The sequence below is a fragment of the Littorina saxatilis genome, linkage group LG5, assembly GCF_037325665.1.
Source record: "Littorina saxatilis isolate snail1 linkage group LG5, US_GU_Lsax_2.0, whole genome shotgun sequence".
Taxonomy (NCBI): Eukaryota; Metazoa; Mollusca; class Gastropoda; order Littorinimorpha; family Littorinidae; genus Littorina; species Littorina saxatilis.
In genome coordinates this window covers 49,883,971-49,897,647 of record NC_090249.1, presented here as the reverse complement: position 1 = coordinate 49,897,647, position 13,677 = coordinate 49,883,971, and the positions used below count along the sequence as shown (strand labels likewise).

General features: G+C 43.0%; 1 protein-coding gene across 2 annotated transcripts in view; it reads left to right on the top strand.

The window, feature by feature from the left end:
* The window catches only part of LOC138967373 (phospholipid-transporting ATPase ABCA1-like), a 91,071-nt gene that overhangs the window by 32,605 nt on the left and 44,789 nt on the right, over positions 1–13,677 (top strand). For both annotated transcript variants that reach the window (XM_070339906.1, XM_070339907.1), the window contains exons 12-24: positions 155–394; positions 1,343–1,436; positions 2,026–2,143; positions 3,905–4,081; positions 5,103–5,325; positions 5,815–6,036; positions 7,076–7,280; positions 7,871–7,993; positions 8,512–8,692; positions 10,354–10,485; positions 10,907–11,046; positions 11,295–11,432; positions 11,793–12,097. In XM_070339906.1, the coding sequence (XP_070196007.1) occupies positions 155–394; positions 1,343–1,436; positions 2,026–2,143; positions 3,905–4,081; positions 5,103–5,325; positions 5,815–6,036; positions 7,076–7,280; positions 7,871–7,993; positions 8,512–8,692; positions 10,354–10,485; positions 10,907–11,046; positions 11,295–11,432; positions 11,793–12,097 (2,298 nt within the window). The remainder of the gene's footprint in view (positions 1–154; positions 395–1,342; positions 1,437–2,025; positions 2,144–3,904; positions 4,082–5,102; positions 5,326–5,814; positions 6,037–7,075; positions 7,281–7,870; positions 7,994–8,511; positions 8,693–10,353; positions 10,486–10,906; positions 11,047–11,294; positions 11,433–11,792; positions 12,098–13,677) is intronic.

The window sequence follows — 13,677 nt, the reverse complement described above, 5'->3', positions numbered from 1 at the left end:
GGTACTTTTGGTAGGTTAAGGCAAAAGAGTAAATTTGATCTGTTTGTTTCTCTATTCGAAATCGGATCTGTAAATTGTTCATGGTAGTATGTACTTTTAGATTTATACCCTTCTTATTCTTTTATTCTTATTTCTCTTGTTCTTTTTTCTCCAGACGTTTACATCAGGAGGGAACTGCAAGTATGTAGTGGAACTCATCAACAGATACAGACAGGACACAGGGTTTCTGCAAATCCTGGGCTTGCCAAATATTCCCAACATTCCCCAGATCAACGCTTCGTTCTGCGACTTTTTGTCAGGATTCTTGTCCAACAATGAAACGGCCAGCTACGACTGGAAGGATGCCATCAAAAACGTCAACTACGTAGCTAATCTGACCAGGGAGTACTCTGGGGTAAGTGGATCGAGTTATGGTCAGTTGGCTTGTTCATCTATGCAGAAAAGGTGTGCAGTGAAATCCCCCTTTTAATTGAAATAATTCTTGAAAGTCTAATATTTTCTTTCTGTCAGTACAGTGAAACCTGTGTTTAATGATGAGCATCTAAACACACCACTGTTTGCTTTTCAGTGTTTCCGGTTCAACTACATTGAATGCAGAAGAAGAAGAATTATGAGCTTAAAAGCCACTCTGTTTTAAGAGCTTGTTTTGCACCATTTCTCTCTCTTCATGTAGTCTGTAAATAGATGTTTTCCAGAAATAACTTTGTTAGGATTGTCAAGCGTTGTGGCAGAGTTAGCGCCCCAAACATGGAGGCAAGCGCAACCATGTTGTCAAGCGACGAACTCACTGCTAGCCGGCTTTAAAATGCTATTGTGACGAACAACTAACTCTGATCTGTATGTTATGCAGTTTGCCCTTAATATGTCACTTTTTCCTTTAAAAAATATACACATGTGACTTCACGATTCGTTGCGGCAATTATCGCTGGCCCGCAGTGTTCACTGATGTGTTTTGACTTGAGGTCACATGGGTTTGGCTAGACCTGTCACCTGAGTTTAAGAAAACACACGTGGCTTAGCGATCACTGCGAGCAATCGACAGCGAATCGTGGCTCTGATGTGCATATTTTAGAAAGAAAAGGGTATCATATCGAGCGCACACTGCATAACATACACAGCCGAGTTAGTTTCTCATGGCAATTGTATTTCTAAGCTGGCAAGCAGTGAGTTTGTCGTTCGGCCCCGTGTTGACGTGTGACTGGATGTCTGGGGCGCTTTCTCTGTCACACCACTTGAAGATCATGACAGTCATTTTCCAAAATAATCTATTTTGCTCCTCTTTTAAAACCCAGAGTCTGATGTTAACTTCAAGCATCTAAACACACCACTGTTTGCTTTTCAGTGTTTCCGGTTCAACAAGTTCCAGCCGTACGCCACAGAGGCTGATCTGCTTGGCAAGAGTTTACCTCTCATTCAGAACAACACCTTCTGGGCTGGTGAGGACATTGTCTATCTTAATTGTTGCATGGTAGCTAGTTGATTGCTTTACAGTACAGTACAATACAATACCGGACAATGCAATACAATGCAATAAAAAAAAATGTAAACACAATAGAATACAATTTTACTGGACAATAAAACACAATACACTAGATGTACTATACAATAAAATATATTACAAAACATTACAATACAGTACAGTACAATACAATACAATACAGTAATACTAACTTATTTAAAAAAATCAATTCAGGTGAGGGCTCACTCAGCCAGTAATGAAGATGAAAGTAATTGTCAGCAAGTCAGATATCCCTTATATGAAAAATTATGTTTCCTGCCAGATTTACTGAATGTTAAAAAGTCTAAGAAGAGAATATGGTTTACAAACCTGAACTTACTGGGACCATTTTTGTATCACTTTAAGCTACTTATTTCTTTTTGTCATTTAATTCTAAAGGATTGGACCCCCACAATGCATTGTATTTTGAGAGAAACAAATACAAGAACAACAAGAATACTAGCATTTTGACTTTTTTTTAGTGTGCGACACTACTAGCTATTTGATATTTCTTTTCTTTTGTGCAGGTATTGTCTTTGAGGATATGGATCCAACAAGTCAAAGCAGTGATCTGCCGAACTTCATCAAATACAAGATCCGCATGAATCCTGACTATGTGGACAGCACAAAGAAACTCCGCAGCAAGTCAGTGTTCTTTTCACGCCTCTATTTTTGCAGATGGTTATGGATACTTTTTGTTTCCTCACCCCTAGTCTTGAGTGACTAGGCTTCTAGATATATATACGACTAGTGTCTGTCTGTCTGTCTGTCTGTCTGTCTGTCTGTTCGCGATGCACGGCCAAAGTTCTCGGTGGATCTATTTCAAATTTGGACACCGTATTCAGCTACACCCCGGACACAACCTCATCGATGAGATATTTCAACACGTGCTCTCAGCGCGCAGCGCTGTGCGCGCTGAACCGATTTTTTTTTGTTTTTTGTTTTTGTTTTTGTCGGGATCCACTACTAGTAACTCTTCCTTATCTTCTCCAGTGTTTTCAGCCGCGATTATCTCCCTTCCTCCGTGTGGCGTCAATCCATATTCCCGTTACTACGTTACTATTTTTAGAAGGTCACTGCACGTTACTATTTTTAGAAGGTCTCCAGTGTTTTGCACGTTTATCTCCTTTCTTTCGTGGTATTCGGCTCTACTTCTTCCCGGCGAAGCCGGTACCCGGCGAAGCGGGTAATCATCTAGTGTTCCTATAAAGCCTATTCTTATGTTTTAAAGATCAATCAATCAATCGATCGCTGTATTTTTTTTTTTTTGCAGTTCAGGTGTTTCTTGTTCTAATTTCTCTCATGTAGATGTAACCATTTTTATCTTCTAAAGAACAAGATAACAATGAAAAATGTACTCACAGCAACAAGAAAAATAAACGGATTGGTTTACATTAGACTCTGTCTGTGTTCTTCATTTCATTACTCTTCGGTGTATATTCTCTTCATTTTCTTTCTCTATCTACCGTACTTTCCGGGTCATAAGGCGCGACTTTTTTCCTCGAGTTCGACCCCTGCGTCTTGTATAACGAAGCGTCTAATCCGTGTATGAAATACGAAAAAAATCAAAGAGACCGCCTGAGTACCAGTCAAACAACTTGTGATAATGCATGTTTCAGCTACTAGGTACTGCCCTGGCCAAGTTTCCTCGAGCTCTCAAGCCACCCTGCTATCACAATGCCTGCCTTTGATCTGGCCGCACACACAGAGCACACATAATTATTTCCACTCTGTTAAACTCGGTCACTGACCGGTCACTGACCCGGTGCAGGAAGTATTTCCTCTCTCACATATGACAGGGGAACCACCTCTCATGGCAAAAACTGGGTCATTGACCCCTGGGAAGAAGGTCGTGTCTATAAACAAGGCCACCCAGCTATCACAATGTCTTTGATCTCGCCGCACACACAGAGTTCGACTCTGTTAAACTCGGTCACTGACCGGTCACTGACCCCGAAGCAGGAAGTGTTTCCTCTCTCAGATATGACAGGAACCACCTCTCATGGCAAAGTGTCTATAAACAATGGACCTGGCTTTGATCTCGCCGGCTTATTTTCATTCTTCGACTACCGGTATACTTTTTCAATTTTGGTGCGCCCTATCGGCCCCCTGCGTCCAATGGGTGACTGGATTACAATTTTTTTTAAAAAGAAGGGGGTGCGTCTTAGATAACGAAGCGCCTTGTCACCCGGAAAGTACGGTACTCTTCTTTTTACTTTATTGTGTTTTTTCTTCTTCTTATTTTGTTGATGAAAACGCTAGTCAAAACCGTTCCATTTATTGTTCTTGTTGCTGTTAGCTTCTGGTGAGCACACTTTCATTGTTATCATGTTGTATTCGTATCTTGTTTCTGTCCTCTGGATGCACTCTGAATACTGTCTGAGAGAAATGTGTGTCAACTTGCAGATACTGGAGGCCTGGTCCGCGCGGTCGCTCGGTGATTGACACCAAGTACACCACGTACGGCTTCGCTTACCTGCAGGACATGGTCGACCATTCCATCATCCGCCTTCAGGCCAACATCACGCAGGAGGAGGGGGTGGTGGTGCAGCAGTTCCCCTACCCCTGCTGGATCTATGACAGGTTGGTTCATGAACCCTTCTTGCGTCCCTACCATTTCCGTGTTTCCTGTCTTTAACCACCACCCAAGAGACCGCCCAAAAGTGGTCATTATAGACAATCGGTTGCTATGGAAAGGTGCATTATATGGGGAAAATCTCTTTGGGGATCCTTGTGGGTGGTCATAATGGGCAACAAATAGGGGGGGAAAATGTTGTCTGGGATCTTTTGGGGTGGTCATAATGGGAAACAAATAGGGGGGGAAATGTTGTCTGAGATCTTTTGGGGTGGTCATAATGGGCAACAAATATGTTGTCTGGGATCTTTTGGGGTGGTCATAATGGGCAACAAATATGTTGTCTGGGATCTTTTGGGGTGGTCATAATGGGCAACAAATAGGGGGGAAAATGTTGTCTGGGATCTTTTGGGGTGGTCATAATGGCCAACAAATAGGGGGGGGGGTGGGGAATGTCGTCTGGGATCTTTTGGGGTGGTCTTAATTGTCAGGTGGTCGTGACCGAGAGGCGGTCCCTGGGGCAAGTTCAACTGTAATTATTGGATGCGATTGTTTTTTCCCTGTGAGCTTGCTGTCTTAAAGGGATTGTGAAAGCACTGTATTTTACGTGCATTTGTCCTCCTGGTTGTCATGCATACCTTTGAGCATGGATAAGCAAGTGTTTGATCTTTTACGTGCATATTGATCTTGGTGCGTGCTGTGCATATGAAGGTAGGAGAGACACTATAATGAGTCTTCACTTAGAAAATCCACACAGGGAAACCTGATACAATGACTCGGTAACTCCTCCAAAGACACAGTATGGCTGCCTATATGGAGGGATGATTGAAAATTGTCGAACACATAACCTTCCCATTTCGATGACAGTCACCTTCTCGACTGTACCAACTCAGGCCCTTCAAGTCTTAACAGAGGTACATTCAACAATAACAATATGATTCTGTAGCTGTTCATTGCCTTGTAGTGACAGTGTAGCGACAAAGGCCTTTGACATCACAAGACCTATAAATTCCATCCTTTGCCTTGCAGGTTTGTGTTTGCCATCTCGCGAAGCTTGCCGCTGTTCATGGTGATCTCGTGGATCTACTCGGTGGCGATGATCGTGAAGGGCATTGTGTACGAGAAGGAGATGCGTCTGAAGGAGGTGATGAAGATCATGGGGCTGGGCAACGGGGTGCACTGGCTGGCCTGGTTCATCAACGCCCTCATCCTGATGGTCATCACCATCATCCTCTTCTGCATCATACTCAAGGTGGGCAAGGCTGGAGGTTTTGTGAGTTGATGATGATGATAATTAGTTTTAACGTCCTCTTAGAACCATTTGGCCTATCTTGGGACAGGTAGAGTTAATATGCTTTATGTGGGGACAAGACACTGGACAAACATGCAAACAGAGAACACATATGATCGTGTTATATATCTGGAAGTCTGTTGTTGCGATATTTCAAAATGGGGATGGAAGTAATGATTGTGTACGCGGAATATGGTTGGACTGGAGCGGTTTTGTAGGCTTATTTGCTTTTTATGTATGTAGAATATGTTTATATTTGTGGTTTTGTGGGTGTGTGTGGGCGTGCATGTGTTTGTGTGTGTGTTTGTGTGTGTGTGTGTGTGTGTGTGTGTGTGTGTGTGTGTGTGTGTGTGTGTGTGTGTGTGTGTGTGAGAGAGATCTTGTGTCACATCTATGTTTGTGTATACTTGGGTTTGTGTGAAATCTATTCTCCTTTTCTTTTGTGCACAGGGTGGAAAAGTGCTGGAATACTCGGATCCGTCAGTGATATTTGTCTTCATGCTGGCGTTCACTGTCTCCACCATCTCCCAGTGCTTCCTCATCAGCGTCTTCTTCAGCAGAGCGAATCTGGCGGCCGTGTGCGGAGGATTCATCTACTTCATCCTCTACCTGCCCTACACACAGCTCGTGCAGTTTGAGGAGTACACCTCCACCTCCCTCAAGATGCTCTCTGTGAGGAGTTTATTGCTGTCGATGTGTATTTGCTGTTTTGTTAATTACAGTCCAACTTGCCTCGGCGACCACCACTTGAAAACAATCACCTGTCTAAATTGAAAACCCCAAAGGATACCTGATAGGTCTATTTTTCTCTGTGATTTACCTTCTCATAACGACCACCATTCTATAACGACCACTTTTGGTCGGTCCCTTGGGGGGGTCGTTATAGACAGGTTCCACTGTATGGTGTGCTTATACCTGTGTTGTTGAGAAGGCAATGTCAAATTTATTTGTGTTTATCCTACATACGTGAGAGAGACACACGTGAGATAATTATCGTTCAAATCACACGTGTGTATATCATGTAAATGAGGTCATGTCAAGCAAGTCTGGCAGGGACCTGTTTTTCCACTGCTTCTGATGCCAAAGTCACCGAGACAAACGTCATTATAGAAACAAAAATTGCGCTCGCTAATTACCCTCGATGAATCTTTAGAACTAACACGTCACGCCACACTTTCAGAGTGACGTTTCTTTGCTTTGACGTAATAGATTGCACGAGGCTTTAGAAGAGATCGAGGTTCCAAAACAAGCGTCTTCAATTTAGTTGCCTCGTCTGCAAGACATTTTCAGTAAAATACACGTAAGTACAGTATGTAGGATAAACAGAATACTACATGGCTTGCTGTGTCGTACCAGATTTACACTCGTTGCTTTTTCAAATAGTGAACAGCTCGCTTTCGCTCGCAGTTCAATATTTAAAAAAACAACTCGTGTAAATCTGGTACGACACAGCAAGCCATGTAGTATTCTCTATGTATACAAGAGGTTTGGGAAAGTTGAAGTTTTCAGATTTAGACTAATGTAATTTTGGGGTTTTGTTTCTTCTGTCTGTGTGTGTGTCTATGTGTGTGAGAGCGAGTATTTGTGTGTGTGTGTGTGTGTGTGTGTGTGTGTGTGTGTGTGTGCACATTTCTGTATTTTGAGGTGTTTGCTCACTCTCATTAACACCTTTTATTCCATTTTTCATTGATAACATGTCTTACATTTTCAGTGCCTGTCATCCAACATAGCCTTTGGGTTTGGCTGTTCGTACCTGTCTCGCTACGAAGAGCAGGCCATCGGGGCCCAGTGGAGCAACATAGCAGATAGCCCTGTGCCTGAAGACACCTTCAGCCTGCTAAAATGCATTGGCATGATGATCATTGACGCCATCATCTACCTGAGCTTCACCTGGTACATTGAGGCTGTCTTCCCAGGTGAGAATTTGACGGTTGCCTGTAGATTAAAGGAATAGTGTGCGGGTCCAATTCATTCGCATGGATCTATCCACCAGTATTGTTATCAGCTTCGCTCAGTCTTTGGCCACTGACGCAGTTTTTTTTATCTGACACATTGGTCTGATCACTGGCTAGGCGACTTTTTGATAGTTTTAACATGTGGAGGTCTTCTGACCATCAATTTTTCCACTGAGCGGACAAAGCCAGAAAACGTGGACCTATAAATCTTTGTGTCATATGCAAGGTGATGTTTTTAGAAGGATTTATCTTGTGGACTCATTCTCTAGAGCTGAACAGGATTTGGGACAAGTAATTGTATGTTTTATAGATAAGGTATGAAAAACCAGTGGAAGCCCCTTTTAGGTCATTCAAAAATCGGAAAAAATCAGCTCTGTAAAAGGGAGTTTTGAAATGAAGGTAATATTACAGAGGCTATTAACAAATCATCTGAGAAAGCAGGGTCTGAAAAAGAAGGAAGTCTTACATTGTGGGGTCTTAAAATAGAGCTCTGACAGTATTTTGCCGAGTTCTGAATCATGTAAATAAGCGAATGTGATGTGTGATTGCAGGCCAGTACGGAATGCCGCGCAAGTGGTACTTCCCCATCCAGAAAGCCTACTGGTGCGGTTACAAGGCTGACGGTTCCTCTGGCAACAGGGTCGACATGGAGTGTGACCTCAATGAGATCTACAGTATGTGCTTTCTTGTTGTTCTGGGTCTGCTTTTTAAGCAAAGAACATGTCATATTTCTTTGGAAAATGGAGAAAAAAACATCAACATCGTTTCATTTTTTCCCCTCAGTGCCCAATACCACGCTGTTCGAGCTCCAAAATGCAGATTCCTGAAACATCTGCCATACACAATGATACTTATGTCGCATATCTGTTTCCATTTCTACTGGTTTCCTGCGATGGTTAAGCATTTATATTTTTGGAAAACTTGCAGTAGTTACTTTTCAACAAATGTTTCAAGTTTGAAATTGACAGAGTTACTTTTCATGCCATGGGGGTAAATGGTTGAAGTCCAAAGTACAAAACCGTCATCTTTGTTTCCTCAAAATGTGGTTCTATCCCAAAACACCACAGAGAATCTAGTAGCTACAAGTAGGAGGTTTCACAGCAGCTACAATTTGCTTTGAGCTGTTTCTTTATTGAATTCCGATCCTCTCGTTCTTTCCGGTTGACATGCCTCTTATGTTTGTATCTGCCAGAGGACAATCAAAACATGGAAGATGAACCCAAGGATCACACCGTGGGGGTGGCTGTGCGTAACCTGCGTAAGGTGTACAATACGGGAAAGAAGCTGGCAGTCGATGGGCTGACCATCAACTTCTATGAGGGGCAGATAACTTCCTTCCTGGGGCACAACGGTGCTGGCAAAACCACCACCATGTGAGTGAAGTGTGCTTGTCTTGATATTTCTGCTGTGTGTGTGTGTGTATGTGATCAGTTGCTTTGTTTTGTATTTGTTTTTAGGATGGGCGTGCTTGCACTCACAAACAGATCAATTACACTGACATGTCAATGTCCGGTGCATGTAGCCACATAAGCAAAAATGTTTGCATACACACGCCTGGACGCATGCAGGCACGCACATACACAAACACACACACACACACACACACACACACACACACACACACACACACTTACTTTTTTCTCTCCAAGTTTTTGACTCACATGCGAAGCAAAAGTGAGTCTATGTACTCACCCGAGTCGTCCGCCCGTCCGTCCGTCCGTCCGTCCGTCCGTCCGGAAAACTTTAACGTTGGATATTTCTTGGACACTATTAAGTCTATCAACACCTGATGTGGCCTGATGGTGTATGGTTACAAGATCTCAAAAAACATGTGCGGCAACTTGACCTCACTTCAAGTTCAAGGTCACAGGGGCCGTAATTGTTGTCTTAAAAACGACCATTTTTCACATTTTCGCATTTTTTTCTGAAGTTATCGAGAATGGCAACCTTAGCTATGTATGCTATACAGGGCAATGTAAGCCCTATCTTTGGACACCAGTTTGGTTGACCTTGCTTCATGGTCAAGGTCGCAAGGGTCCTTTAAAGTTGGATTGTATACATATTTTGAAGTGACCTTGACCCTGAACTATGGAAGATAACTGTTTCAAACTTAAAAATTATGTGGGGCACATGTTATGCTTTCATCATGAGACACATTTGGTCACATATGATCAAGGTCAAGGTCACTTTGACCCTTATGAAATGTGACCAAAATAAGGTAGTGAACCACTAAAAGTGACCATATCTCATGGTAGAAAGAGCCAATAAGCACCATTGTACTTCCTATGTCTTGAATTAACAGCTTTGTGTTGCATGACCTTGGATGACCTTGACCTTGGTATTTTGGTAGGAAAATGTGTAAAGCAGTTCTTAGTGTATGATGTCATTGCTAGGTTTAGTTATTTGACCTTGGCCCTGAAGGTCAAGGTCATGTAAAGGTCAAGGTCAAGCATGTGAGTCGTATGGGCTTTGCCCTTCTTGTTTTGTTTTCATTGATGACTGGTCTGTGTCTGTCCTTCTTCATTCCTGTAATGTATGTCTTGCCCTGTATCCATTTTACATGATACACCCCTTGGGTGTTTTTATGCTTCCTCCTTTCTCTTTTTGTTTTGTAGTTCTATTACAGTGGAACCCTTCTTTATCCCCCGTACTTAAGACTTCTTCTCCTTGAGGTGAAACTTGTTAATTGTTGGCCGAGAACAAAACAGATAATAAGGTTGATGCTGACTTGGTCTCATACGACCCTTCAGGTTCTTGAGACAAGAAACCTCAGCATTAAACCAACCATCGATCCCTCTATTAGACCTTATTTTGTCAAATGTTCTGTTCATAGCGTCTGCAAATTTACCTCCCTTTTTAAGACTCCTCACGTGTAAGACGTGATTTTCTCAGATTTGTTTAGGCCTTGAAGGTGGAAAATCCCCACAAATCTGAGAAAATCAGGTCTTAAGTCTTAAATCGGGAGGTCTTAAACAGGGGGTTCCAGTGTTCTACTGTAGCACAGCCATTCCATTTTACATGTATGTGTCAACAGGTCGATCCTCACAGGCCTGTTCCCGCCTACCAGTGGCACAGCCTACATCTATGGCAAGGACATTCAGACCGACACTGACGAGATCCGCCGCTCACTCGGCATGTGTCCTCAGCATAACGTTCTCTTTGATCTGTGAGTGCATGTTGTAGTGTGTGTGTGTGTGTGTGTGTGTGTGTGTGTGTGTCTTCTTGAGGGGGAAGAGAGAAAAGATGAAACGATAATCTTATATTGCAGCTTACAGAATTTACTTCTGTGAAAGGGGTTCGTGTTTGAGAATTGAGAAGAGCAATATGATACGGGTTGAGATGGATTGGGGGGGGGGGGGGGGGTGTGTTGTATGAAGCGAAGGGAGTGCGAAGTGCGAGGGTCATCTTTCACAAAACAGCATAAGGTGGGGAAAAAATCAACTAAATAGCAATCGGACTTTACTTACCCAAGAAAGTTCTATTCATCAAGTTTTGCAATGAACTCATTTTCTTTTAAATCTGGTTTACTCGTTTGTGTTTTCCCAGCAGTGAAATGGTTTTAAAACATGAGGTATGTCTGCGTGCAGGTTGACGGTGGAAGAACACATCTGGTTCTATGCCAGCCTGAAGGGCATGACCAAGAAGGAGGTGAAGGAAGAGATGAACAAGATGATCAAGGATGTTGGTCTGCCGCACAAACGCAAGGAGCAGTCACGCAACCTTTCTGGTTAGTAGCCCTACCTGTTAGTGGAATTTGCTTTATTTTCTACGAAGATCTGGTTGGAAAAGTGTCCAGTTGTGCTTGTGGGCTGGAATTTTAATCTGAATCTGAATGCATTGAAACATGCTAGTCCTGTTATTTGTTTGTGACCTTGGTGTAGTGTGTGCATGCGTGTGTGTGTGTATGACCTTTATGGGTGGGTCTGGCACTGCCATTGTGGATGTCTGTTTTACATGCATGTTGTCATTCCTCAGGTGGCATGAAGCGCAAGCTGTCCGTGGCGATCGCTTTTGTGGGCGGCTCTCGCACGGTCATTCTGGATGAGCCGACCGCTGGAGTCGACCCCTACGCACGACGCTCCATCTGGGAACTGCTGCTCAAACTGAGAAAAGGTGAGAGTTTCTTATTCAGGCGATTGGTATTCGAAGTAAAGTTGTTCAGTATTTTGAAGTTTATTTGTTTGATGTTTTACTTCTGATTTGTAAACATGCGCTTGATATATAATTTGTTTCCAGGTGTGTGTTTCTTCGGGGGCAAAATTGGATGTTTTTGTGGGCTGTGGGAGCAAGGGCAGGTACAGAGTTTAATATCTCTTGTGCACACTGTATAGATGTGTGTGTGTTTTCTTGTGTGTAAGTTGTGTTAGTGTGTGCCTGCGTGCATGTGTGTGCATACACACACGTGTGCGCACATGCTTTTCTTTTTTTACTTTAATTTGTACTCTGACACTCACACAACTGTCTATCCTCCAGGACGCACCATCATTCTGTCGACCCACCACATGGATGAAGCCGACGTTCTGGGCGACCGCATAGCCATCATCTCCCACGGCCGACTGTGCTCTATCGGATCCGGCCTGTATCTGAAGAATCGCTTCGGCAGTGGTTACTACCTTACCTTGGTTCGCAGCGAGACTGGTGGCGCCTCCGCGTCTGCTGTGGACTTGAACGAGAAGGAAACCAAGAAGCCGTTCTTGTTGTCGGAGCTTTATGATGAGACGCTGCTCGGAGATCGCCCCAGCACTGCTGGAAGCACTCGTACCACTGTGGACGTGAAGGTATTAAGAAACTGTGGTTGATAGACATGTTTGTTTGTGTGATTGATGGTGAGTGTGTATCCATGCAAACCGACATGAAATAAGCTTGTCAGCTGGGCTGAGGTGCACAAAAAAGTTACCAACCCGGTGGGATCCATCTCAGGTGTTGGGTTGGTTGAAATTTAGAGTTTTTGTGTTTTCAACGAATCTCAACTGTTTGGGTGGTACCTACTTGCACTCTGTGCACCTCACCCCTGAAGTCTACTTACAGTGAGTCTGTTGTTTGACATTTTGTTAATTGTTTTGTTTTTGGTATTTAACTCTGTAATATATGTTGATGCGAGTTGAGAGCTGATTTTGATTAGTTCTCACTCCCCCCCACCCCCCCCCCCCCCCCCCCCCCCTTAAAAGAAAACAGGCATGGGAATTGTCCGCCGAACGGCGGATTTCCGCCGAATTTGTTTTTTGTTCCGCCGAAAAAGCAAAAGTGTCCGCCGAAAAAATAAAGGGGGGAGGCACACACAAAAAGCACTGGTTATTTTTGCCTTTGCGCAAAAGCCCGCGAAAACTTTCTGTACTTTGTTCATGCACTGCTATCGCCCGCCTCAGTTACTTGAACTTTTATGTTTGAAAGTAAACCAGATTGCACCGATTGTGTTACAAGTAACATTTTCCTGTTTGTCTCAACAGATCAATTTTTTAAATAAATTTAAACCATATAATACATGTATATATTTTTTTTCTTCAAAAAAGCATAAATTGGTACTAAAAACTCTGATTCTAAAAACAGAATTTAATGGCAAACTTGGAGCTCAGATGACACCAGATTGCACCATCTGGGTTCTTTGGAGACATTTTTGTCCGGGGGGGGGGGGGGGGGGCGTGCCCCCGGACCCCCCTAGTAAGACTAGGCGCTTCGCGCCGTCGAATTGACGCTTCGCGTCTTCAGTTATAAATGTTCAGCCTTTTTTACAATTTTCAATTCCCATGCCTGGAAAAGTAAAACGGTGTTCATTGTTGAGAAATTGTTCAGTAAACATGTGAGTTGCATTTGGATTGTTTTCTCAGAATAAGTTGCAATGCCAGTCGCACACTGCGTTTTCTCCTATGATTTTCGTGTAAATGTATTGTTACTTGCCAATAAGATGTTGAATTAGTTAGTGATGATCGCAGGGTCAGAGTTTTGTTCAGGCTGTGAAAACTGAGCAATTGAGTGTCATTGGTTGGGATCCAGATCAAACAATGAAAAAGGAAATTGTGGGTGTTGATCCCAGCCGACTCCTGGGATGTTATATTGGTGAAATATGGCACAGTACGTGAGATTAAACTGTTGGTTTTACTAAAACAAGGGTATTTGTGGCTTCACTGATGCAGGGGTTAAGCTTTTGTGCATACTTACTTTTTGATGGTGGGTGCACTGATGCATGATAAGGTGGAATAGAGTGCATAGTTTCTTCACAGTTAGACTCATTTTGTGAAAATAAAGCGCTCAGGTCCTTTTTAACATCCTTATAATGGATGTATGTTTAGTAATGCTATAGTATCATGTTTAGCACATGCTGTACAGGACATGGATATCCACTAACCGTATGACTTATAAT